General features: G+C 35.3%; 1 protein-coding gene across 9 annotated transcripts in view; it reads left to right on the top strand.

Annotated features, from left to right (window-relative positions):
- Positions 1-26723, top strand: part of TDRD3 (tudor domain containing 3) — a 157897-nt gene that overhangs the window by 84364 nt on the left and 46810 nt on the right. For all 9 annotated transcript variants that reach the window (XR_010409977.1, XM_064586017.1, XM_045869550.3 and 6 more), the window contains 5 exons: positions 1153-1224; positions 3475-3624; positions 9722-9862; positions 14228-14384; positions 15254-15379. Coding sequence is in view for 8 of the 9 variants with exons in the window: in XM_064586017.1 (XP_064442087.1) it covers positions 1153-1224; positions 3475-3624; positions 9722-9862; positions 14228-14384; positions 15254-15379 (646 nt within the window). In the remaining variant the exon portion in view is untranslated. The remainder of the gene's footprint in view (positions 1-1152; positions 1225-3474; positions 3625-9721; positions 9863-14227; positions 14385-15253; positions 15380-26723) is intronic.

Here is a 26723-nt window from a genome sequence, read left to right as displayed (position 1 = left end):
TCTGACACTACCCAGAGTTAGTACAGACCCCACAGCTTAAGGACTCAATCTCACAAGACTGCTCCACCAATTCAGATGCCAATTGCAAATAGTGGGTCCCCAGGTTGACCACACTTCCGTCCAATGTGGTTACAAATTGGGGATTCTCATGACCCCCTGCTCAGGTTTGATAATTTGCTATATGGCTCACAGAATTCAGGGAAACGCTTTACTTGCTATTACAGGTTTATGATAACAGATATTATAAAAGACACAAATGAACAGCCAGATGAAGAAATACAAGATCTAGAAGGGTCCCTAGCGTAGGAACTTCTGACCCTATAGAATTGGGTGTGTTCTACCGTCCCAGCACATGGATATGTTCACCAGCCTGGAAACTCTCTGAACCTCATTGTTTAGGGTTTCACTGGAGGCTCATTATATAGGCATGATTGACTAAACCACTGGACATTGGTGATTAACTCAGTCTCCTACCTTCTAATCACATTAGTAGTGCCTCTAGCAACCAGCCCGGATCCTGGAACTATCTGGGGGCCCAGCAATAGTCACCTTATTAGCATGAACTCAGGTAACCTCAAAGAAGCTTATTATGAGTAACAGAAGATGCTCCTCTCACCCCTATCACTCAGGAAATTCCAAGGGTTTTAGGAGCTCTGTTCCAGGAACTGGGGAAGAAGACCAAATTATATATATATATATATATATATATTTTTTTTTTTTATCACAATAACACAAGTATGTTGTTTGCTAATAGTTTTTATGTCTAAAAATTTATTTTGAAGATCATTTCCAGGTAATATTTGTCTGTCAGATTATAGTTTTAATATGCTTTAAAGTGAAATTCTTGTTACCAATGTTTGTTGTCTTGAATTTACCCCTTGTTGAGGAGGTTTTTTTTTTTAACTGTTTTCTTTTTATGGGAGCATGTTGGTAGGTACTTTGAAAATTGTATTTGAATGTATAGTTTAGTATGGGGAGGTGGGGGGAGAACCTTTGCCTAATTATTAGCCTAATTACATAAAACATTTTATGTAGTTTGAAATAATTTATAGAAGGCTTTTTTTCCTGTTCTGTATAATCTACTAAAGTAAGTGGATTCCTGGTACATTGTAAATGGTGTAATTTCTGTTTTGTGACTCACTTTTCTCACAGAGCTTGTCAAAACACAGTAGAAGTAATATTGGAACTGAAGGTGGACCACCTCCTTTTGTGCCTTTTGGACAGGTAATGACTTTCATGTTGGCAGATGAATTTTAATCAGCAAAAAATTGTTTTTCATTTGTATTCAAACTGTGTTTAGTTTTGTGCTGAACTATTCATTTAGAGGTCATGGGAGTTATATGGAAATATATTAAACACAGAAATTTAATAATTGTGGAGTTTTTTCTTTAATTAAATTATTGGTGTAGATTCCTTTCTCAAGAGCTATTAACCCAAAGATTGAAGCAATTAAGAGGCACACCTGAAGAGCAGCAACTTAGAACTAATTAAGATAGGATGGGGAACTTTTTTTTTTTTTGAGAGAGAGAAATTCAAAAGAAAGAAGACAAATGTATGCTGTAATTTCCCACTTTGTCAGTAGAAACACAAGAGGGAGAGAGAAAATAAAAGTGTCAACAGGATGAGACATAAAGGTGAGAACACAGAGGCCTCACTGCACTTCAGTAGGGCCTGTTGTCCCAGCTGTCCTCTCCTGGATTCTGTTCTTCTGCCTTGATCCAAATACCCACCTCAGGCGAGAACTTAATTTCATTTCTATTTGGTGTTTATTTTTTTAACCACAGCAGCCCTGATCCTTCTCTCATAAAAGCTAAAAGTGTTCTACTTCCTATTTTTCAACCCAGCCTCTGCAAAATGTTACATTGAGGTAACGCCTTGGCTGGCAGGTATATTGGGTCTTCCCTATTGTACTCAGCATCAAATTATATTCACAACAGTCTCCTGCAGCCTTTCCCTACTTTATCCCTGCTGAGTCTGAGAATAATGCCTGTGGCAGCTTTCTCTTTGCTTCTTGATGGCACCAGCTGTTGGTAATCTGCCTTTGTGCTTGCTCTTTATTTTTCTTGTAGAGTGCTAGTGCAGAGTGAATATGAGTTCCACAACAGGTGGGAAACAGAGCTATTGCATAACAGTAGTTGTTTTTTTGTTTTGTTTTGGTTTGGTTTGGTTTGGTTTGTTTTTTTTGGTGTGAAAAAGACCTCTGGTTGGTCAGCAGATAAATGGGTACAGTCAGTTGACTGGCATGCTTTCCAAAAATCTTTTTATAGAGTCAACTCAAAATTAAAGTCATTCTTGCATCATGGCTATTTTGAAAATACTTTAAAAATATGCCACTTTTACCATGCTTTGGAGCCAGGCATGGTCAAGATGAAAGGAGGCATGATGCCCAATAGTCTGATCCATGTTGCTGCCATTTTCTCTTCTACCAATGTAATAAACCTTCAGAATGGAAACAGAGCATAAACAGTCTAATAGTTTGTATTTGAATCTAATAAATACATGTTTGCAAGAATTTGCTTTCCTCTTAACATTTTGGTGATAATATTTCTCTCATGAATTGCTCAGAGAGACTTATAATCTAATTATTTTCAGGATTATGAATAGTGTTTTTTTTAGTTTTTTAAATTAGGAAATATTATAAAAGTTATAGTTTCAATAATATTATTTTTTATGAAGTCCATTCTGAAAAATTCTTTCAGTTTATCTTAGCCTCATGCATGGGTTAAAGATAGATAATGCTGGGTGTGTTCTGGTATCGACAGGATATACTTACATTGCTGAAAATCTGTATTTGTTTAATATATTTGTTTGAGAGCATGTTTTCCTTTTTTTATTATTAAATTGAGACAAGGTTCATTTTATAGGATTTTGACTGCTAGGATTGGAAGGGAGAACAGAACTTGGGGCTTATTTTTAGGCAGTGACAGCTTTCTTAATTTATCTTATGAAACTAAAAATCAAAAACTTTTGTGGCCTGATTGAGAGAGCAGGTATGTTTTTAGTTTTTGGTTTATAAGTTCAGAGACAGCTCTTTATATTTAAAATAACCATACTACTTAAAATAATCTTCATATGCATATTTTGGCATAATACAAAAATCAAACTCTTAATAAAAAACTGAACTTACCTCTTCTTGTACAGTAGTATAGACTGCTTGAAATTTAGAATAATTTCAAGTCATTATCCTAGAATGCAACCTAGAATGGTTCAATGTATGTTTTAAATATGTGCCCTATTTTAGATGGCCACATTTTTATGTAGCTTTACATTTTATTTACCAGTTACATTTATTTAAAAGTTAATTTAATCAATTTTCTACCTTTTTTTTAATCTGTGGGAAAGAATTATATTTTTATGAGCTCTCAGTTGTTGTCACTGACACAAATATTTCTTTTGAGGTATTAACTTTCTTATGAAAAACTTGAATCACTTTTGGAAATACTGAAGTGTTTTATTTTTATTTATTATTACCAGAAGTGCATATCTCATGTCCAAGTGGATAGTAGAGAACTTGACCGAAGAAAGACATTGCAAGTTACAATGCCTGTCAAACCGACAAATGATAATGATGAATTTGAAAAGCAAAGGACTGCTGCTATTGCGGAAGTTGCAAAGAGCAAAGAAGTAAGAAACTAAATCATTATAAATTTCTCTTATTTCTTGTCAGTATGTTCTATTTAGGTTACTCATAATCATTATTGTCTTTTCATATAAGGTAACTAATTCAACAAACTTTAGACATTCTTCTTGTATATTTCATCAGTAGAAATGCCGCAGTAACTTAGAGTCTTCAGCTGACACATTTTGCTCGTATGTTCTTTTTCTTAATCTCCTTGACAATTCTTTTTTTTTTTTTTTTTTTTTATTTGAGAGAAAGAAAGACATGAGTCGGGGGTGGGGGGGAGCTGAGAAGGAAGAGGGAGAAGCTGACTCCCTGCTGAGCAGAGAGCCCGGTGCAGGATGCAGGACTGGATCCCAGGACTCCCAGGACTCCAGGATCATGACCTGAGCCTAAGGCAGACGCTTAACCGACTGAGCCCACCCAGACGCCCTCTCCTTGACAGTTCTTGCTAACAGACTACCCTTCTCCCTCTTCCTTTTCTTCTCAATAGTGTAACAACTGAACACAACACTTTGCATTATAGCAGAGTTAGTTATGTTAGTTGGGCTAAAGGCCACTTCTGAGGAATGCAGGTAAAGATCAGAGGATAAATCAGTGGTTCAAGGATTAATATTTTTGTTAGTTTTCATTCTTCAGTCTACTTAGTAAAAAATCATTTTTTTCTTTGGATCATATGTATTTATATATACACACACACAATCCATCATGTTCTAACAGCCAAATGGTTTTCTTTTAATTATTTAACTTTCTCGCTTATTTGAAATAGGTGTTTTCTATAGTTATTTAATTGATTTTAGACTTTGATAAGAAATTTTTGTTCATGAATTTGTTGCTTAGACAGACTTTTCTTAATCAGTGAGATTGAAATACTTTCCTTTATTCATTAGAAGTTTAGCTAACACTGCTTTCCTATTTAAATTTGAAGTATAAGAGACTTACTGAATTTTAACTGTTCTTCCTGCAATGTCTTTCTATCATCCGTCGCTTGTAGGATCCAAGAGCACAAGCTCTGGAACCAGACAGCTCGGAAGCATATACTGCTGACAACCTTGGATAGGTTACTTAATTTTTTGTGCCTTACTTTTCTTCATCTATGAAAAGGGGATAATAATGGTACCCACTTCATATGGTTGCTGGAGAATTAAATCGATAATCTTTAAAACATTTAGAATCCTGCATGGCACAGATCAAATTTTCCTTCACTAAAAGCATTCAATAAATGTGACTGTTGCTATTCTTTAGTATTTCCTATGTGCTAAGATACATTTTTAAAAAAATCACTTTTAATGCTTCTGAAATTAATGCATTTTGCATAGTTCACATTAAATATATTTCTTCTTTCCCAAAAAGCTATTAAAATTATGGAGTTTAAAAAGAGTACATTGCGTATATATCAATTCCTTAATGATTATAGGAAAGTTGTTCTTTTGATATACATTTTTCTCACACAAACTTTCCTCCCAGAATTTTGTTTGATGTGGTTATAGCTCTTTACTGGAATATAGTTATACTGTAATATGCTTCATTTTTTTAAAGTCATAATTGATCCCATTATATTTGACATAAATATTTGATAAGTAAAGAATCCTAGTTCTCTTTTCTTTTTTTTTTTAAGATTTATTTATTTGACAGAGAGAGACAGCAAGAGAGGGAATACAAGCAGGGGGAGTGGGAGAGGGAGAAGCAGGCTTCCCGCCAAGCAGGGAGCCCAATGTGGAGCTCAACCCCAGGACCCCAGGATCATGACCTGAGCCGAAGGCAGACGCTAACGACTGAGCCACCCAGGCGCCCCAAGAATCCTAGTTTTCTGAAGAAACTTAAAACTTCTCAATTTATATATAAGAGAACTGATGGCTCAAAACTAACTGAACTTGCTTAGTGTTATTCAGTGGCAAATCTAGGACTAAACGTATGTGCATTATAGTAGATTGTCCCTATATCTATATATCTTTCTATATAGGTAAGTAGACACACACACACAGATTTATATTTAAATGTCTGAATAACACTGTAATTGTTCTGAAAAGATGTTTTATGATCATCTATTTAAACACATGGATTTGGTGGAATCTACTGCACATGATCACGCCATGATTTTCATTTATTTTTTCCTTTATTCCTTAATCAGCAAATATTTTTTGAAAATCTATATACTAGGAAGGGTTTTATTTTTTATTTTTGAGAGAGAGAGAGAGAGAAAGCAAGCGTGGAGGAGTGGGAGGGGCAAAGGGAGAGGGAGAGAGAGAGAATCTTAAGCAAGCTCCATGCCCAACCCAACACAGGGCTCAATCTCATGACCCTGAGATCATGACCTGAGCTGAAATCAAGAGTTGGACACCTAACCAACTGAGCCACCCCAGTGCCCCCTAGGGTGTGTTTTAAATGCTTAGGTTAAATCAGTGAACAAAATAGGCAAAAGATCCCTGCCCATATCAAGCTTATATTTTAGTAAAGGAGAGAGACTATTAGCGCACTGAGTAAAGTAAGTTATATGGTAGTTTAGATGCTGGTTAAGTGCTATAGGAAGAAAAAAAAGTAGAGTAGGTTGGGGAGTTGGGAGTGCCAGTTGGGGGTGCACTAAAATAGAATGGTCAGAAATTGAAAATTCTTTTAAATTTTTGTGTAGTTTACATTCTAGTAAGGACACTAATATAAACATGCTAAGTAAGTTGCAGATTTCAGTTTTAAATACAGTAATTTGATTAGGTCTCAGGATGATGAGATTTGAGCCAAGACTTGAAGGAGGTAAGAGAATTAGCTATATGGTTATATGAGAAGAAAAAGCTTTGCAAATGTTCTAAAGCAGGAGTATATGTTCAAGGAATAGGAAGGTAGCCAGTGGAAGCAGAGAGAACAAAGGGACAGGAAGTAGAATATAAAGTCAAGAGTGATAATGGAGGTCAGCTTATGTAGGTCTCTCTAAGTCATGTTAAAAACACTAACTTATTCAGAGAGAAATGAGAGCCTTTAGAGGGTTTCAGCACAGCAGTAACATCAACTTTAAAAAGCTAATTCTGGCTGCTAGGTTCAGAGTAGATTTTAGAGAAGAAAATTGAATCAGACGAGTTAGGAAATTATCAAAGTAATCCAGGGAGGGAAAAATGGTAGCCAGGATGATGATGGCAGCTGTATAATGTGGTGCCAAGTGGTCAGATTCTGGAATTTTAAAAGTAGAGCTATCACGATTTCTGAGATATTGAGCATGAGAAGAGGTGTCATGAATGATTCCAAGGTTTTGCCCTAAGAAGTTGGCAGGTTAGAGTTGCTTACTTTGAATTGGAGAAGACTATGGTGGAATAGGTTTGAGGATAAAGATTTGGTATTCTGTTTTGAACATATTAATGTGGAAGTGTGCCTGTTAGTCATCTACATGGCTTCATAGGCAGTGAGACAGAAGAGTATAATTGAAAAAGTGAGGTTTGGAAGAGATCTGCATTTGGAAGTTGTAGACATATATGGATGCCTTTTGAAAATCATGAGGCCAAATGAGATCACCAAATGAGTGCTGAAGTGAAGAGAAAAGGGGTAACAAATGAACCCTGTAGCACTAGAGGTTGTATGAAAGAGGTTGAACCAGCCAAGGTACAACCAGGAAGATAGGTTCAGAACAAAAGAATGCAGAAATTGCATCATGGAGGAAGGGGTATTGAACTTGTCAAAAGCTGTTGAAAGATCATGTAAGATGTCTGAGAAATAATGTAGAGTTGGAGAATTCATTTCCTCTAGATTCCTCTAGACATTCATGCGGATGGTAGTAAGATAAAATATACAGTGCTAAGAGAAAGTGAGTATGCAGATATCAGTAGGTGGGTTGATATGGTGAAAATCTATGCAAGTTCTGTAATGATTATTTCAGTTTTTCAGTGAGGAAGTAAGAAAGGTCAATAGTAACAATGGAGAAGATGTTGGAGGTTTGAGGAGCAAGGGGACTATGTAAAGTAGTGGTCTAGAAGACTGGGAGGGTGGATGGGCTAGGGGAATATAGTAAGATTGCTAGGGAGCATTAAGGGCCCACTTGAGTTTCATGGTCATGATGATTTCACAGATTCCTAAATTGTACAGTATGGACAAGATGGTGTCACTCTTAAAGGACAATACCATTTACCTTATGGGTAATGTTTAAGTTGTTTTGTTTCTAGATATTTATATGTTTAGTGAGTGGCAACTGTTATAAAACAGTGAAAACCAATTCTGAAAATTTATCCTATTGTTTAATCCATAAAAATGGAAAGAAAATAATAAAGAAAAGCATCCAGAAGATGGGACTGTTTCAGTAGTACCCAAAGAAAAAGTACTTTGGAGTTATGGAATTTAAATTCCAGAAATAAATTTAATTTGAAACAAGTCAGTGTCCAGAGTTCTCAGGTAACTATGTTTTAATACATTAAGCAAAACAGTTAATGTTGCCATGGATTGTGAGTGTTTACCATGTGCCAGTTACTAAATTGATCACTTTGTGTTGTTGATGTCATTTAATTCTTACAATGTCCCAATTAGGTAGGTTTTTCTCATCCCTGTTTTAAGAATGAGAAACCTGTCTTGTAGGAGGTGGAAGTAACTTGCTGAAGGCAGGAGCTAGGAAGGGGCTGAGCTAAGATTTAGTCCCAGTCTCCTCAAGTTCCAAAGCCTGTGTTCTTAACTATACTGCACTGTCTCCCAGACTAATAAAGTTTATATCACAATAATATAAGCTCACATCTTTTTCATTATGGCTTTATAAGTGATGACTGTCAAGACATTCCAAATCTATTGCATAAAGCAAAAAAATATAACTAGAATGAATCTAGTTATACACCTTTGGTCTTTGAAGATGTGGTTTTAATTTCAGTTTAAATAAAATTTAAATACTGTGGTGCATCAGCTGCCTAATCAATATTTAATATGTTGTCTGGTTAATGCTTATCTCATATCATTTTTCTATTTCTCAGGTTCTGTTTCTTTATATTTTCATCTGATTCAAAATAATTTCCCAATGTTACGTAAATTTATATCTAGGATGTTTTCTTACTGTCATAATTTTAAAATATGCATAAAACTATTATTATCACTAATAAAAAGCAAATGTTCACTTCTTCCTCTTTTATTAGATCTATTAGAACTATAAAGATATTGTGTAACCAAATGTTTAATTTGATATTGTACAAGTAACAGCAGTGGGTTGCTTTTCAGTCATGATTTTGTATCTTTCCAAGCTAATGTTCTTTACATTCTAGTCTTTTCACAGTAGTTTTGATAAAAATGAGATCAGATCAGATTTTCAAATATGATTAAACATAATTATTCAAATAAGTCAGGCAAAATAAGAAATAATGGACTTTAAAGTTTTTATACATAGTTGGTAAGATGGCATGTTATATAGTTAATGTAAATAATAAATTAGTAATGAAAGTTTTAATACAGTGTTAAAATTCATATTATTTGTTTACTTTTTAAAATCATACAGTCAGGGCCACCTGGGGAGCTTGGTTGGTTAAGCATCTGACTTTGGCTCAGGTCATGATCTCAGGATCCTGGGATTGAGCCACACTTTGGGCTCCCTGCTCAGCGGGGAGTCTACTTGTCCCTCTGCCCCTCCCCCCACTCATGCTCATGCACTCTCTCTCCATCTCAAATAAATAAAATCTTAAAAAGATTATGCAATCATATTACTGGATCACAGACCTAATGTAACCGATTCCTAGACATGTTTAATGCCTTGATAAATATAGACTTGCTACATAACCCAGGCCTCATGATATCACTTAAGTATTGTACCTTAGAATTATTTTAACACCTAATCTCCATGATGCTGATACTATTTTATTTTCTTCTATATTGTTGTCTACTTAGGTTTATTCTGATGACTTGCCTAGAAGACTTAAAGATTTCAATTAATGTAATTTTTTTATTGCTTCACCTGGACTTGTAAAAGAAGAGATTATGGCCAGTAGATATTTGTTTAAAAAGAATTAATTAACATTTCATTTTTTTCATGTAAAACATAATCAAGAAGCTTTAGGTGCTTCAGTTTTACTAGGTGTTTTTAGTTGTAGATTAGTCTTTAGAGCTATTTTTAAATGTTATTTATTTATATCTCTTTTGTTTCTCTCTTATCAAAAGACCAAGACATTTGGAGGAGGTGGTGGTGGTGCTAGAAGTAATCTCAACATGAGTGCTGCTGGTAACCGAAATAGAGAAATTTTACAGAAAGAAAAGTCAACCAAATCTGAGGGGAAACATGAAGGTGTCTATAGAGAACTGGTAAGGCTAAAGAATCAACCACAAAATTAATGTGTTCTTCCTTACCTTGATGATTTTTGTGTTCTTTCTTGTAACTACCACTGGCTTTGTTCATTGTATTGTGGATAGACTTCACAATTCTAAGAAGGCGTTCATTAAGGATTATAGTTAATTTATGGAAAATTTGGATTATTTGAAAGATGATTTACTTAAAACTTCCATTTTACTTAAATTTCTAATGTCCAAATAATGTCTTTTGGAATGGATAGATAAAAAGCCATTAAATTAAATAGAGGACATTTAATAGAGATTATATTCTGTAAGATGATGCATCAAGGACATCCCTTCCCTTCCCTTCCCCACATCTTTCTCAAATTTTGTCTGAAGTGATTTTGTTTTGTTTTGCTTCACTCTTTGGGAAAAATATATTAGAACAAGTACATGTATATTATGGCCTCATTTGCAGAATATACCTGGATTTTTAAGATAAATGGTGGGAGTCAAAGTTATTTCTGGTATGCTGCAGTGTCCTCAGATATAAGGGAACTGACAAGAATTCATTTTCCTCTGCCTTTAGAAGTTGAATGACTTGAGATGATTTTATCTGTGGGGTTCAGAATACTAAGACTGGCTTAAGTAATAGAAATTTATTATTTCATATAACTAGAAATTCAGAAGTAGATGGTTACAAAGGATGATAAATTCAGCAGTATAACAATGTTGGAGCTCTGGTGGGTATCTCTGTGATTTTTTTGGCTTTCTTCTTAGGGTTACAGGATTCTCTGTGTGTTGAATCTTCACACAAAAAGTTCAAAGGCAGGAAGGAAAGGGTGTAGGTCTATTTTATCAGATAAGAAAATATTTTCTGAAGTCTCCAGAAAGTTCCATTTATGTCTTATTGACTAGAGCTAGGTCACATGTCCACTTCTATATCAGTCATTGGCCAAGGAGAATGGGTTTATTAACTGTGGGCCTGGCTGTCTCTCCCTTGAACATAACAACCATTTCATTCTTTTAGAAAAGTCAGTTTTCAGATTAGAGTAGATATAGTGAGCTGAAAAAATATGGTCCCTAACTAAAGAAGCCTTCAAACTTTAGTAAATTGAGAATACTTCTTAGGGAATGTCTTGCTATAGGACATCAGAGACCAGCAGTTTGGGGTTGTGACAAGGATTAAACACATGAAGGGAGTGACATCACAAAGATGGTGGAGTAGAGAGCTCCAGAAATTGGCCTCGCCACCCAAACAACTGTTGAGCTGAAAACTACTCTTTGAAACAACTATTTTAGAACTCTGGAGCCTGGTAGTCAGACACTGGAGCATCCAGAATAATGAGTGATGAAGAAAGAGGCTGGTTACTGGCTGACCATGGGGTAATGGAACAGAGACTTTAGTGATCATATACCACAAGAAATATAATCCTTGCAAAGAAAGTTTGGAAAAGTCACTAAACAAACTTACAATAGCAGCTTTCATCTAGTAACAACAGCAGTCTCTGAGGAGGAGGGAGAATCTGATTTTCAAAATTATTGCCATTATAGTATTCAAAATGTCCAGTTCCCAACAACAACAAAAAATTACAAAGCATTTCAAAAAACAGCAAAGTATGACCCATCATAGGAAAAAAAGAAATTGACAGAAATCATCTCTAAAGAAGCCCAGACATTAGACTTACTAAATAAAGACTTTAAATAAACTATCTTAAATATGCTCAAAGGTCTGAAGGGAACCATTGACAACTAAAAGAAATCAAGAAAACAATATATGAACAAGTAGGGAATACGAGCACTGGTTGTTATACGCAACTAATGAATCATTGAACGCTACATCAAAAACTAATGATGCACTATATATTGGCTGACTGAACATAATGAGAAAAAAAAAGAGATAGAAATTATTAAAAAGAAACCAAATAGGATTTCTGAAGCAGAAAAGTACAGTAGCTGAAATAAAAAATTTAATTAGCAGATTCAATATCAGACTGGAACAGGCAAGGGAAAGAATCAGTGAACTTTAATATAGGGCATTGAAATTATCAGGTCTAAGATGCAGAGAGAAGAGTGAAGAAAAATAGAGGATAAGGGACTTATGGGGGTACCATCAAATGTACCAACATACACATTATGTATGGGAATCGCGATAGGAGAAGAGACAGAGGAACAGAAAAACTATCTGAAGAAACAGTGGCCACAAATTCCCCAGTTAGATGAAATTTTGAATCTACAAATCCAAGAAGTTCAGCGAACTCCAATAGGATAAACTTAAGGAGAGAGACACACCAAGACACATTATAATCAAGTTGTTGAAAGCTTTTGAATCTACAAATCCAAGAAGTTCAGCGAACTCCAATAGGATAAACTTAAGGAGAGAGACACACCAAGACACATTATAATCAAGTTGTTGAAAGCTAAAGAAATCTTGAAAGCTTCAAGAGGGGAGCAACTCATCAAATTCAAGGGATCCTGAAAGATATATGAACAATATCTGATCAGAAACTATGAAAGCAAGAAATCAGTGGGGTGATATCTTGAAAGTACTGAAAGGAAAAAAAAAACAAAAAACCTGTTAACCAAGAACTATATATCCAGCAAAGCTATTATTCAAAACTGAAGGAGATCATCGAAAGGACAATTTGTAATACCAGTATAAATTTGAATGTACATCAATTATTCTAATGACTAAGTACCAAATTCTTTTGCAGGTTGGACAGTTTTCAATTCCTTATTTTCAACAATTTAAGGAAGATTTGATTGGAATGTCAGGCAATAGGTTCTTAAAATAATTTTTGATAATAGTTGGTATTATAGGTTGAATTGTACCTCCCCAGATGTGTTGAAGTCCTAACCACCAGCACCTTAAAATGTGACTGTATTTGGAAAGAGGGTCTTTACAGAGGTATCAAATAAAAAAAGAAGGTGGACCCTAGTTCAATATGACTATTCTTCTTATAAAGAGGGGAAATGTAGACTGAGAGACTGATATATACGGGGCAGGTGACCTGAAGATACACAGCAAGAAGATGGCCATGTAACTAGAATGGTACATCTACAAGCCAAGAAATGCCAAGGTTGCCAGCAGACAACAGAAGTTAGAAGAGGCGAGCAGAGGTCTCCCCTACAGCTCTCAGAGAGAGCAGGGCCCTGCCAATTCCTTGATTGGGAGTATGGTTAACTGAAAATCAGATCCTCAAGGAAGGTAGAATAAATTATACCAAGATCAGGTATTAATTGATTATTAAAAATATTTTTGATCAAGTTCTATGTATGGAACAATATTCTTAATTAGGTATTTATTTGAGAGATAATTGGGGGAGAGAAAAGTTTTAGAAAGTTTGATAATTTTTTTTACATTCAGATAAGTTTTTGAATAGGAAAGATGCATTTTAGTTTTGATGTCCAGTCCTTTTTATGTTTACTTTAGCATATGCATAGTAAGGATCTAGTTTTTCTCTCACTTGTCAACTCTGATCTATTGATACTAGCTACTGTGTTTAGAAAGGATTTTGTGTTTGAAGGATGCAGTCATGGTTTGGAGAAAAGTACTATGCTTTTATCATTGTCTACAAAGGTATCAGAGTGGCTGTCTGCAACATGTATGTGATGTATATGTTATCTTAAAGCCTATCAATCTTAACTCTTAGATGTATACGTTAGTTATATATTCCTCAGCTGGCAGTGGTTCAAGAAGTTTCTTTTTGGGATATGTTTGTATTACTTAAAAAGTTCTTGAATTCTACTCAGCTCTAGATTTTTCATGGAGATTTTGGGTTCTGGCATTTATGAAGTAGATTTTCCTGTTTGAGGTACAGGCTGTCAATGCACCATAGATAGTGTTGCTAATGAATATAGAAAGAATACTGAAACAGAGTTAAAAAAAAAAAAATAAAGCTACTGAGATAGTACCATTTTGTTAACTTCATTTTATAGTTTGCAATTTTGGAGAAGTCCTATATTAATACATTGACTTTTGAGGATATGGAAGTATCAACCAAGAAAAATTTTCATTATGTAGTTTTCACTATATAATTTTCAGAAGCTTTATTCTGACACCATTTTTTTTTCTTTCTTTCTTTCTTCCTTTCTTCCTTCCTTTCTTTCTTTCTTTCTTTCTTTCTTTCTTTCTTTCTTTCTTTCTTTCTTTCTTTCTTTCTTTCATTTGTAATGATAGTTGTGAAGTCAGAGAGTACTAGAGGTACAACCCCACATATCATGCAGATTTTTTCTTGACTGTTGGTATGAAAAAGCAGCAAATGAATGCTGTATTAGTACGACATTTTTTCCATAAGCAGGAGATGTAATTTTTAGTTAAAAAACAGTGTATAGTTGAAAACTTATACCTTGCTTATTTATGGCCATCAGCACAGCTTTGCTCTTAATTTCTTACAGGTTGATGAGAAGGCTCTGAAACACATAACAGAAATGGGCTTCAGTAAAGAAGCATCGAGGCAAGCTCTTATGGATCATGGCAACAACTTAGAAGCAGCACTGAATGTACTTCTTAACAGCAATAAACACAAACCTGTTACAGGACCACCTCTGAGAGGTAGAATTCATTAAGCAATGTGCCAGATAGTATTGTTTGCTTTTCAGGCTGAGGTTTTATTGTGGGGGAGTGGGGGTTATAAATTCATTTCTCTTTGTGGTAAGTGGAAGGAGCACCAATTTTGGAACCACGGAGACTTGTTCAAGTTACTCCAAGTCTGTTTATCTTCATCTTTATGTAAAGTAAATAATATCTTATTTAACAGGGTTGTTATAAGTAGTAGAGAAAATACGATATGAAGTGAATAGTTCTATTCATTATTTCTAGAACTATGCCCCTTACATAAATTACTAGTCTGCAAACTTTTTAAAACTAACAAGCACAGGACTTTTACTTAGTGTTATTCTTTAGTCATTCAAGCCTTAATCCTATATTCTTTTAAAGGATAAATGGTTAAAGAAAAATTTTATAAAAATGATTTTTTTCTCTTAAAAGATTACTTACATGAACAAATTCAGATTTCCAAATAGATCATTTAGAAGACTAAAGGTGCTAGTTAATATAATCATTTAAAAACTTTTTTGTTTAAAAGATGTAGAATATACAGAAAAATATGAAAAGAAATACAGGGCGCCTGGGTGGCTCAGTTGGTTAAGCGACTGCCTTCGGCTCAGGTCATGATCCTGGAGTCCCTGGGTCGAGTCCCACATCGGGCTCCCTGCTCGGCAGGGAGTCTGCTTCTCCCTCTGACCCTCCCCCCTCTCAGGTGCTCTCTCTCATTCTCTCTCTCAAATAAATAAATAAAATCTTTAAAAAAAAAAAAAAAGAAATACAAAATCAAACTTAAGGTGACCAATGATTATATTTTAGTGTGTTTTCTCCATTTGTTTTTGTATGTACAATAAATATATCTTGCTTTACTTCTTCAGGTAAAGGAAAAGGAAGGGGGCGAATAAGATCTGAAGAAGAAGAGGAACTGGGAAATGCAAGACCTTCAGCACCAAGCACATTATTTGATTTCCTGGAGTCTAAAATGGGGACATTGAGTGTGGAAGGTAGGCTAACTTAAAGTAGATTTTTTTTTAAAAGACCAGATTTGTTTGGAATTGTACCAAAAAAGGTTAATAAAGCAACTGACAATACAAATCTCTACCTGGGTGTTAAAATTTTTAGTTACAAATTTCCTGTTTGACAGAAGCACAGAACAAAATTTGAATTGTTACATTCTGAAAATACTAAAAGGTAGCTTATTTTGCCCTGTGACTGTATGATGAATAATATCACCAAACTTTTCCCCCAGCTTCACTAGATGACAGATTTAGATATGAAAACAGATTGTTACATTGGAGAATTTATTATTATATAATCTTAAATGACATTTTGACTGTGAATCGTCTATCCCTTCTTTCTCCACATATTACATATCATATGAAAATATTCACACAATGAGTCAGTATGCTCTCACAATAATGATGTATTCTTTTTTTTTTTTTAAAGATTTTACTTATTTATTTGACAGAGAGAGATAGCGAGAACAGGAACACAAGCAGGGGGAATGGGAGAGGGAGAAGCAGGCTTCTTGCCGAGCAGGGAGCCCGATGTGGGCCTCAATCCCAGGACCCTGGGATCATGACCTGAGCCGAAGGCAGATGCTTAACGACTGAGCCACCCAGGCGCCCAATGATGTATTCTTTAATATAATATATTTTAGTGATTAATATAAATACTGAAAATATAAATAAGTATGTTAAATGTATATCTTTTTTTCTAAGCATAGGATATAATAAATATTTTCTAAAATAGTATGTTTTTAAAATATGATTCCAGGGGCACCTGAGTGGCTCAGTTGGTTAAACATCCAACTCTTGATTTGGGCTCAGGTTGTGAGATTCAGCCCTGTGTCGGGCTCTGTGCTGGGCATGGAGTCTGCTTAAGATCCTCTCTCTCCCTCTCTCTCTGCCCCTTCCTCCACTCCGCCCCCCCCAAAAATAAAATAAAATATGATTCCAAAAAGTTAGGGAAATACATGTTTAAATTCAGTTTTCTCTTTCAGATATATTTTTAATTAAATGAAAGCTTGCAGATAAAATGCTTTGATAACAAATTCAAAGTGTCCAGATTTCATGAAAATGGAAGCTCATTGCTAGCTTATATAGAAAAGAAAGTGTATTTTGAAAAAAAAATGTTTGATGTAGATGAGATTTGTAAGCAGACACATGTAACAGCAATATTTTCTTGGTTATAAAGCATAATGTATTGGTTTTCCATTGCTGTTTAATAAATTACCACAAAGTCAGTGGCTTAAAACAATGCAAATTTATTATCTCATAATTTCTGTGGGTCAGGAGTCTAGGCAAACTTAGTTGGGGCCTTTGCTTAAGATTTCAGTTGGGGCTATGATCTTAGCCGAGGTTTGATGTCCTCTTATACACTCACTGGTTGTTAGCAAAATTTAGTTCCCTAATAGATTAAGATCAAAATTCCCATTTTCTTGCTTACTGTTGCCTGGGGAGGCTTTCAGCTCCTGGAAGTTGTCGGGTTCTTGCCACCTGACCTCTTCCATAGGCAGTTCACAACATGTTTGTTGCTTCGATAAAGCCAGCAAGAGACTCTCTACTGCTTCTTCAAATCTCTGACTTCCTGATATTTTTATCACAACTTCCTTTATATTCTCCCAATCAGAACTTATGTGATTTTCTTTTATCCTTCTGTTTCCATTCATTTGCTTTTGACTCCTGCAGTGTCTCCTAAATCATAATGAGGTTGAGACTGAAAATGGTAATTTTATGGTGACCCATGTACTTATAAGGCTTCAGTTCTCACAGAACTAATTTTATACAACAAAATGAAATAATATTAGCATTCCACTTGGAAAAAGGTATCAAAGTTAAGATACATGACATAAATACTACAGTAAAAAACAAACATCTGTGTTAGATATGCTTCTGAGGAAACAGAAATTTATGAACACATATGGTAATACAAGCCATTGTTTTAGTAGATGTGTTTTATTTATGTCACTGTTATTTAATGTGACATAGAACCTGCTAGCATGTGAGAAAATATGGACATTACATAATATATATAATATTCTAGATCCTTGGTTTTTACAGAGAATATAATCTGTGACCTTCATAAATTCCTAAATTCAAGAAATTAGATATTTCTAATATTTGTACAGTACAGCCTCTTAAATTTGATCCCGAATCACATGTTCTGCAGTCATCCTAACACCAGAAATTACTCCCTCCAACTTATATTAGTTTTTGAAGAGCGAGATTTTGCAATTTTTGAAGAGAGAGAGAGCACAGGCGTGGGAGAGGGCAGAGAAAGAGGGAGAAACTCAAGCAGGCTTCACACCCAGTGCAGAGCCCAACGCAGGGGTCGATCTCATGACCCTGAGATCATGACTTGAGCCGAAATCAAGGGTCGGACACTTAACCAACTAGGCCACCCAGGTGCCCCTTATATTAGTTTTCTTTCATATTTGGTGACCACTATTCTCAGAGAAGCAAAATTTTCATTCTTTCCCAGAAGTACTGTGAGGGCAAGCCGGCTAAAAAAGATGGGAGATGGGCAGAACGCTTCTTGAAGGAGGTGGCATTTTAGACAAATCCGCAGAGCAATGTTAGATCAAGGACAGTCCAAGTAGAGGGAGCTCTGGGTGTCCAGGCTTGGAGGCAGCAGAACACCAGTTCGCTGTCTTTGGGACAGTGTGGGAGAGGTGGGAATAGAGGGCCAGAGGTAGAAGTGGTAAGCTGGGGACAGATAAAAAGGATTTTTCCTAAGGAACTTTTATTTTATCTAAATGGCAGTGCAAAGCCGTGAAAGGGTTTTTGGCATGAGAGCAATGAAGTTTGGTGCCTTCATGAAAAACAAAATTTTTTTTCCTCTGCCTGCAAGGTGGAAAATGGGGTTGAGACTGAAGCAAGACTGCATTCCATGTGTTACGAGGAATTCTTCATTCTATAAATGTATTTCATGTAGTATTTATTTGTACCAGGTCTATGGCTAGTGGTGGGTACAGGATATAATAAAATAGTTCTTTCTAAACATTCAGGGAGATAATAGGGATCTTGTAGCTCTTGCCCCAAAGAAGCTTACTGTCTAGTTATGTTTACACTATACTGTAGACAATTAAATGTGCAATTGCATTATGTCTAAAAAACAATTTAACCTTGATTAAAAAATACTTTATTGCTAAAAAAATGCTGACCGTTAACTGAGCTTTCAGGAAGTCATAATCACTGATCACAGATCACCGTAACAAACATAGTAATAACGAATAAATTTGAAATATTGTGAGAATTACCAAAATGTGAGGCAGAGACATGAAGTGAGCAAATGCTGTTGGAAAAATGGTGCTGGTAGACTTGCTGGACAGAGGGTTGCCACAAACCTTCAGTTTGTAAAAAAATGTGGTATCTGTGAAGTGCAATAAAATGATACATGCCTGTAATCTTTAATAATATTTAATCCTTTACTTCAAAGTTTTATTGCAAAAATAAGACCAATCAGTTAGTTTGAATGGCTAGGTAATACTTTAATTAGGTAGACTTGAAAATACTGTTTGGTTTAGTATTTCATTGTTTTAAATGTTAGTCTGACCAAAAGCTGATTCTGTCAGTAGCAGCTCTTCAGATCCTAAACTTTTTCTTTGATGATGTTGACATCACTCGTAAGAGATTGATTATAACACACATGACCGCAAACAAGCTGGGCAGTAAGTTGATATGTATACATTCACTGACGATTATTGTGCCTATAGCTGTGTCTTAGAGTGCCAGGGCTCTGCCTCCATGTAGTCAGTCCTGTTACAGGGAAGGTGACAGGAGAGATGTGCGTGCCCGCCTGTGCTGCCAACCTCACGCTTACTCTTTCTCTTGTTAACCCACTCAATGCCACTGCAGTTTTCTTAGGTGAGCGGGGGCTCATAGTAAAGTAAATGGATGAGGCAAGCAGCTGAATTGTTTTTCTGCTCATTTTATGATTTTATGTGTTTTCTAAATTGGAAATAAAGCCTAAAATAACTTTTTACTTTCATAAAATTGAATCTCCACTTTGGTCTTCTCTCAGAATTTGGTCATTGTTCTATAAATCTTGAGTTATAAAATTAACTCTTCTTTGATGGGAGAAAATGTTGGCCATTTTTCCAAGGAAGATTTAGGAGGCTTTTCAGGATGGAGTCTCTATAATATTAAATGGTTAAATGCTTCATGGACAACTAATGAAAAAAGTGAGGATCTTATGATTTTAATGTTCATAATGGTGTCATTATGTGGGTCTGTTACAGTCCCAGGTTGATTATAAAGAAATAGTCTGATTCAGTGATACATATATTTGGGGTTTTTAAATTTTTTTTCTAATTTAGTTGAATAATTGAATCTTTCTTGCTTCTATGTTTTGTATTATATGAGCTGTCTCAGGATTTTGTTTAGTTTTAGTATCTTAAAAATCATCTTTTAGCTGAGTAAATGTAGGCCTGGATGGACTTGTTATTATCATATCAGATTCTGTGTAATGTGTCTGGCTATATAAGAATATACTTCTGACAAATTTAAGGCAGTTTAGTAACACATTTACCTTCACATTTTATCATATAATTTTCTCTAAAAGGGTGCTATCATTTCTTTATTCTAATTTCTTAAAAATTCTGTCAGAAGTCATTGATCATCACATGTACTTAGAGATTTTCTCTTAACATTAACTTTTTGTTGGATCTTTAAATTGGCATTAAACATAATTCTAGTTGACATTTTTATCAGTATTCTGAAAAAAATGAGGTTGGATTACATTATTCTCTGAGAGTAATCACTAATTAAAGTATTTCTATGTGATATGTAATGATGTCAACTTGGGAAGATTTAATTGATCAGCTTGTGATAGGGTTGTGTTCCAAAAGGCTCTTATATATAGATTTTTCTTTTTGAATTTGGTTTTACAGACTATATATTATAATTGGTGGCTAGATTATCAAGCCAACTTTCAAAAAATCAATTTTTGTTCCATCATATACCTTAAGTTGATAATGAATATCCTCAGTGATACATAACTACCACTTAAAACAATGTCCACTGAGAATATATATTTTAAATTTCAAGTTGAGACAGAAAGAGTAGGTTTGATTCTTTCTGTTATTATGGAAGATAGGTTTGCCAGAGATAGAGGTAGGAATGCCTTGAGACAGTAACTTTACTGTTTTAACTCTCTACATCTAAATAAGAACAGGATAACCTTAATTTGTTCTGAATGGGGAACAAGGGGCATTGTGAGAATAGTGGACAGAGTAACTCTCTTACATTTGTATTTATCTACCATTCTCTTTTTTGTGTAGTTTATTCTGTAAATTATATGTAATCAGTTTTATATATGTTTCTTCATATTTTGCATCAGAATTTTAGAAATCAGAATAAAGAATATAACCTAGTTATATGCAGAGTAAACATTTAGAAAAATATGAAGAGAATTCAAATAGAGACATTTTTATGAGAAGGATAAGATTTAAATTAAATAAATATAGGAACTAAGAACTCATCCAACATTTATAAATGTTGGACATGGTCATAGGTGATCAAGCTTCCTCTTTCCAGGACCCAGTCTGGACCCATCTCCTGCTTTCCCTGACTTGTTTCATGGTTCACAGAGTTGTGTAATTCCTCAAGAAGAACGATTATCTGATTCTTTTTTGGCTTGTTGGTGATAATTGAGAAGAACACCTCTTACCTAATTGTATTTGTGTCCTTTCTACTTTCAAAATTAATTTCTTTTTTTTTTTTTTAAGATTTTATTTATTTATTTGAGACAGAGAGAATGAGAGACAGAGAGCATGAGAGGGAGGAGGATCAGAGGGAGAAGCAGACTCCCCGCCGAGCAGGGAGCCCGATGCGGGACTCGATCCCGGGACTCCAGGATCATGACCTGAGCCGAAGGCAGTCGCTTAACCAACTGAGCCACCCAGGCGCCCTCCTTTCTACTTTCAAACTTGCCCACTTGTGTCTTTCTTGTAGGGTGTACTGAAGGCAGTAAGAAGTAACCAGAACCTTCTTTTCATACCATGTTCTCTTAAAGCATCAGAGTCCTTAGTTAGGTGGTCTCAGTTTCAGGACAATAGGCTACAGTTTAAATGCACAGTAAGGAGTTCCAACTTCCTGTTAGGGGTTGAGGAGACTTTCACTACCCTGCACTCTTTCTTTGCTAAGAAGTTTTACATTTGAGGGCGCCTGAGTGGCTCAGTTGGTTAAGCATCTGCCTTTGGCTCAGGTCATGATCCCGGAGTCCTGGGATCAAGTCCCACATCGGGTTCCCAGCTCAGCGGGGAGCCTGCTTCTCCCTCTGGCCCTCTCCCCTCTCATGCTGTTTCTTGCTCTCTCCCTCTCTCAAATAAATAAATAAAATCTTTTTTAAAAGTTTTACATTTGAGATTCTGTCATTTGTGTCATCCTATTTTCTGGCACCAACTTCTAAATTAGTTTGCTTTAAGATAAAAGCCACAGAAATGCCAATAAGCAAAAAAGGAATTTTTTTTGCTCAATAACTGGAAAATCTTTCTGTCTCTGCATTCTGCTATTTTTGCTTGTTGACAGTGTCTCCACATGGTAGCAATGATTGACCCAGGTATAATGACATATAAAGATATGCAGGTAAAAAGACTCAATTTTGCAAGTAAATTTTTGGGGGGCAAAGATAAATACCTTTCATCGTATAATTATTGGTTACCCAAGCTCAACTGAGTGCTACTAGGGATTTTGGCATTCATGTATGTGGAGTGGCTAGGGACAGAATCCCAAAGAGATTTGGAGAAATGTCAAATCTCCATTTATAATATGAGATAAAAGGTAATAAAAACAAATATTTGTCAGAATCAAAGAAATGGTCCTCATACCTGGAAAGTCAGACAGGAAAGGGCCTTCTTAGTCAGGAAAGGCCCCTTGGTCAGGAAAACACAGGACATCTGAATTAACTAACTGATTTAATTGATTTCATCAGTATTATATGTAAGGAGAAAAGAGTAGTTCCCACATCTACCTTCCCTCTCAAAGCAAGATTCTGTTACCAAAAGAAGGAGAGAATTGGACAGGTTTCTGGGGCAGATAAATACAACTGATTCTATACTAACTTAACTCACAACTTTTTTTTTTTTTTTTTGTAGATTTAAGACTTAGCCACCCAGGCACCCTCACAACTTTTGTATTTACCAGTTGTATGTGTTTGGGCAAGTTACGTAACTTCTTAAACCTTAATGTCTTTATTGGGAAATGGGGAATAGTAGCAGCACCTAAGATGTAGGGTTGTTGAGAAGATCAAATTAGATAATGTACATAAAGTGCTAAGCACAGTGCTTGGTACATAAGCCTTCATATAATGGTAGTTCTACCACCACCACCACCACCACCATCATCATCATCTTTTTTTTTTTTTTTTTAAGATTTTATTTATGTATTTGAGAGAGAGAGAATGAGAGAGAACACATGAGAGGGGATAGGGTCAGAGGGCAAAGCAGACTCCCTGCCGAGCAGGGAGCCCGATGCAGGACTCGATCCAGGGACTCCAGGATCATGACCCGAGCCGAAGGCAGTCGCTTAACCAACTGAGCCACCCAGGCGCCCCATCATCATCATCTTGATTAACAATAGCAGCAACAGCCTCCTCCACTCATCATCTCCTCATCACCACCCCTACTACCCTACTACAGGCCCTCATCAGTGCTCCACTGACTCTTTGCAGATCTTTATCATCCCACTCTCCATTTTGTGGTCATTCATCTTTTAAAAAAATTTGAGGGCACCTGGGTAGCTCAGTTGGTTAAGTGTCTGACTTCAGCTCAGGTCATGATCCCAGGGTCCTGGGATGGAGTCCCACATCAGGCTCCCTGCTCAGTCGGGGGGCCTGCTTCTCCCTCTACCCTTCTCCCCTGCTCGTGATCTCACTCTCTCTCTCTCTCTCAAATAAATAAATAAAATCTTTTAAAAAACAAACAAAAGCATGAATTTGATCCCACTACCCCATTATCTCTTTTCAGTGGCAGAAAAATATTCAGACTACACTACATGCACTGTTTCTGTGGTGTTCCATTACTCTATTTCCTGTGAATTTTGTGAGAAGTAGCATTTACTTGATTAACATTGCTGCATAATTTCAAATCCTGCATAATATTCAGATATAAATAACATATTTAGATGTTAGCAGATATACTATTGGTGGTTTGATGGGTAATTGACATGAAGTTGTAGGATTCTGATAGTTGTTAGGTGTCTTTTTTGTTTTTGTTTTATTTTCTTTTAATCAAGTTTCAAGTCAGCTTAAATAGTTTGGCTTATAGATTTATAGCTCAAATTTTGAAGACTGAAGAAGAGGGGGCTGTAGGAAGGAAATGTGATATAATGGTAATGGCTTAATTGGAAAGGCAGGAAACTAAGTCAAGAAAAGAGAATATGTATGTTTTAGGCCAGATGTTCCTGTGAAGGGTTTCCTCAAGAAAGGATCATCCAAGTACAGATCTTCCTTGACTTAAGATAGGGTTACATTCTAGTAAACCCACTGTAAGTTGAAAATACCGTAAGTCAAAATGCATTTAATACACCTTAGCCTAGCCTAACTTACATGTGCTCAGAACAGTTATATTAGCTTAGAGTTGGGCAGAATTATCTAATACAAAGCTTATTCTATAACAAAGTGTTGAACATCTCATGTAATCTATGGAATACTGAAATAAAAAATATGTCACAGTGCTGCACATGTAATGTCCAGATTATGAATGTATATTCAGTAGTGATTTGAATTTAATAACTATATACAAAATATTATGTGTGGATTTAGGGGTAATCTTAGTGAAAAATTTTAAAGGAAATACATAGAAAAAATGGTTAAAATCAGCTTACCATAAATTTGAAATGCACTTTTTTAAGCATGTCTTAGAAGGGCATTTTAAGAATAGAAAGCTAATAATTGAGGTTAATAAATGTCTTGATCAGGTACCACAGAAGTGTATTGTTTCCTATTGTATAGGTGTTAATTGATAAATTTAGAAAAAATTAAAAATATAGGTAACAAAAGAAAAGGAAAATGGCCCATGATCTCATCACCATATTCTATTTTTGTTTCTGTTTGAGATCATACTTACATACAGCTGCTTTTTTGTCCTACAATAAAATATAACCGTATTTCTATGTGATTATATATTCCTGCCAGCATAATTTTTAATGGCCCCATAGTAATTGATTGTAATTCTATTAATGTTGTTACTAATTTAAAAGTTTCCAAATTTTGCTATAACAATAACCTTCCAAAATAATATTTTTTAAAGATTTTATTTATTTATTTGAGAGAGAGAGTGGGAGAGAACATGAGATGGGAGAGGGTCAGAGGGAGAAGCAAACTCCCCGCTGAGCAGGGAGCCCAATGCGGGACTCGATCCTGGGACTCCAGGATCATGACATGAGCCAAAGGCAGTTGCTTACCCAACTGAGCCATCCAGGTGCACCCCAAAGTAATATTTTGGTTAAATTATTTGCATAGCAGTGGTTATTTTTTCAGGCAAATGTATGGAAATCAAATTATTTGGCATACATATTTTTAAGATTTGTTAACTGTGCTATCAGTTGTGATATATAATTAATTTTCTTTGGTACTTAGATCTATAGAAGATAGATACAGCCTTTCTCAGAATGCTAGGACACACGAACCTCTTTTTCATTTTTGCCATTCTTCTATTTTCCTCCTCCTCCTCCTCCTCAATTAATGATCCATTCATTTAAGCATTTATTGACCATAAAAATAGAATAATAAGTAGCCATTATTGAGCATCTACTATATGCTAGGAACTGTTCTAGGTGCTTTGCATACTATTAATTCATTTAATCATCTGCAAACGCAAATGTATGTTGTTATTTCCATTTGACAGATAAGTAATAGGCTTGAAGGGATAAAACATATTACCCATAAGAACTAAAGAACTGGAACATGGCCCCCTGTCTGTCTGATTCCCAACTCAGAATCCTTCTGTGATGCTCCATTTCTAAGCACCTATTGGTTTGGTGGGGGTGGGGGGAGAGCAATCAAGAGTTTAACTTTAAGATATGTTAATTTTTAAAAATCAAGGAGAGACATCAAGCAGGCAGTTGAATTTAGAGATCAAATAGGGGTGGAGGAGCCAGTAAAGGAAACTGAGAAAGCAGCTGCCAAAGAGGTAGGAGTATGAGAGAAACTGAGAGATAAGGATGGAAAGTGTCCATTGAGTTTATGTAGAATCAACAGCGTACAGGTGAATGTTTAGCAGTAGGCTCTGGGAGAAGAGGTGGGGACAGAGGAATGCTCTTGTTTTTTAGCTTTTCCTGTTTCTGTGGTGTAAATCTTTCCACTGCTGCCAATTTCAGACTGTCAGTAGTTTAACAAACAGCTTCCAGATTTTCCTGAAAATTTAATGTCAGTTCTAGTACAGTGTTCAAGTTGGCTCCTGCACACCACGGATTAAAGACCTTGACAAAAATAGTGCCAGTGAAGTGGTGGAGTTAGAAGACAAACTGAAGGATATCCAGCAGATAAATGTTATATGGACATTAAAATGATTATTTTGAAGAGACTGGTAAGAAAGAGCATATTTAATATAGCATGAAGAAGTTAAGCTATATGCTTGAGATGATAGGTGATTTCTCTTCCTGCCTATCACATTATATTTTTAAAAGGTTACATTTTATTTTTATAGTATATGGAAAACATAATCATTTAATAACTACGTATGTTTACATGTACCTGCAAGGCATGAGACATAATCCCTGGTCTTATATTTTATAATCTAGGTCAGAATTCATACAGAATAAATCTGTAGAGGAAATAATTTTTTATTGAGGAGACAAGTATATAAATTTTGAGCTGATAGACAAATTTTCAGAGCCAAAGAGTTTCGTGATCATTACAGAATATACACATCTAAAGATATTTTATACAAAAAGCCCTGATTTGTATCATTGAAAATTTTGAGGTAAAAAAAATTATGTATAAAATGGCTGGAATACAGACATAGAAATATTAGAAAGTGTTATGCTTCAGTTATGATGTGAATTCATGTCCTAGTCAGTTGAGACCAGCTTTTTGTAACAAATACCTTTAATTATTTATTTCTGTTTTGTTTTACTTGTTGGAGGATTACTCTGCAGTAGTTTCAGCTATTGAAGTTGAATCATTTTAGACCTCAGTAGGTAAGCTGTTGTACCGTAGGGGCTTTTTAAAAATAGTATTCTAGCTGTAAGTGGACATTCCTTTGCTTTTTCTTTATAAAAATCCTCTTTACTTTCATTTTTTTGTCCCCAAAAATAAAGTAGCTTTAAATTTCACTAGCATATTTTGGCTTCAAGTTGTAAGAGTTCTCATTTTTGTTTTGCTATAGTTTTCTGTGAAATTTGC

The sequence above is a fragment of the Mirounga angustirostris genome, unplaced genomic scaffold (genome assembly GCF_029215605.1).
Source record: "Mirounga angustirostris isolate CCGP_5_RB_7025 unplaced genomic scaffold, mMirAng1.0.hap1 SCAF_3, whole genome shotgun sequence".
In the NCBI taxonomy this organism is placed as follows: Eukaryota; Metazoa; Chordata; class Mammalia; order Carnivora; family Phocidae; genus Mirounga; species Mirounga angustirostris.
Note: the sequence above shows the minus strand (reverse complement) of the source record. Positions and strands in the feature narration are given on the sequence as shown.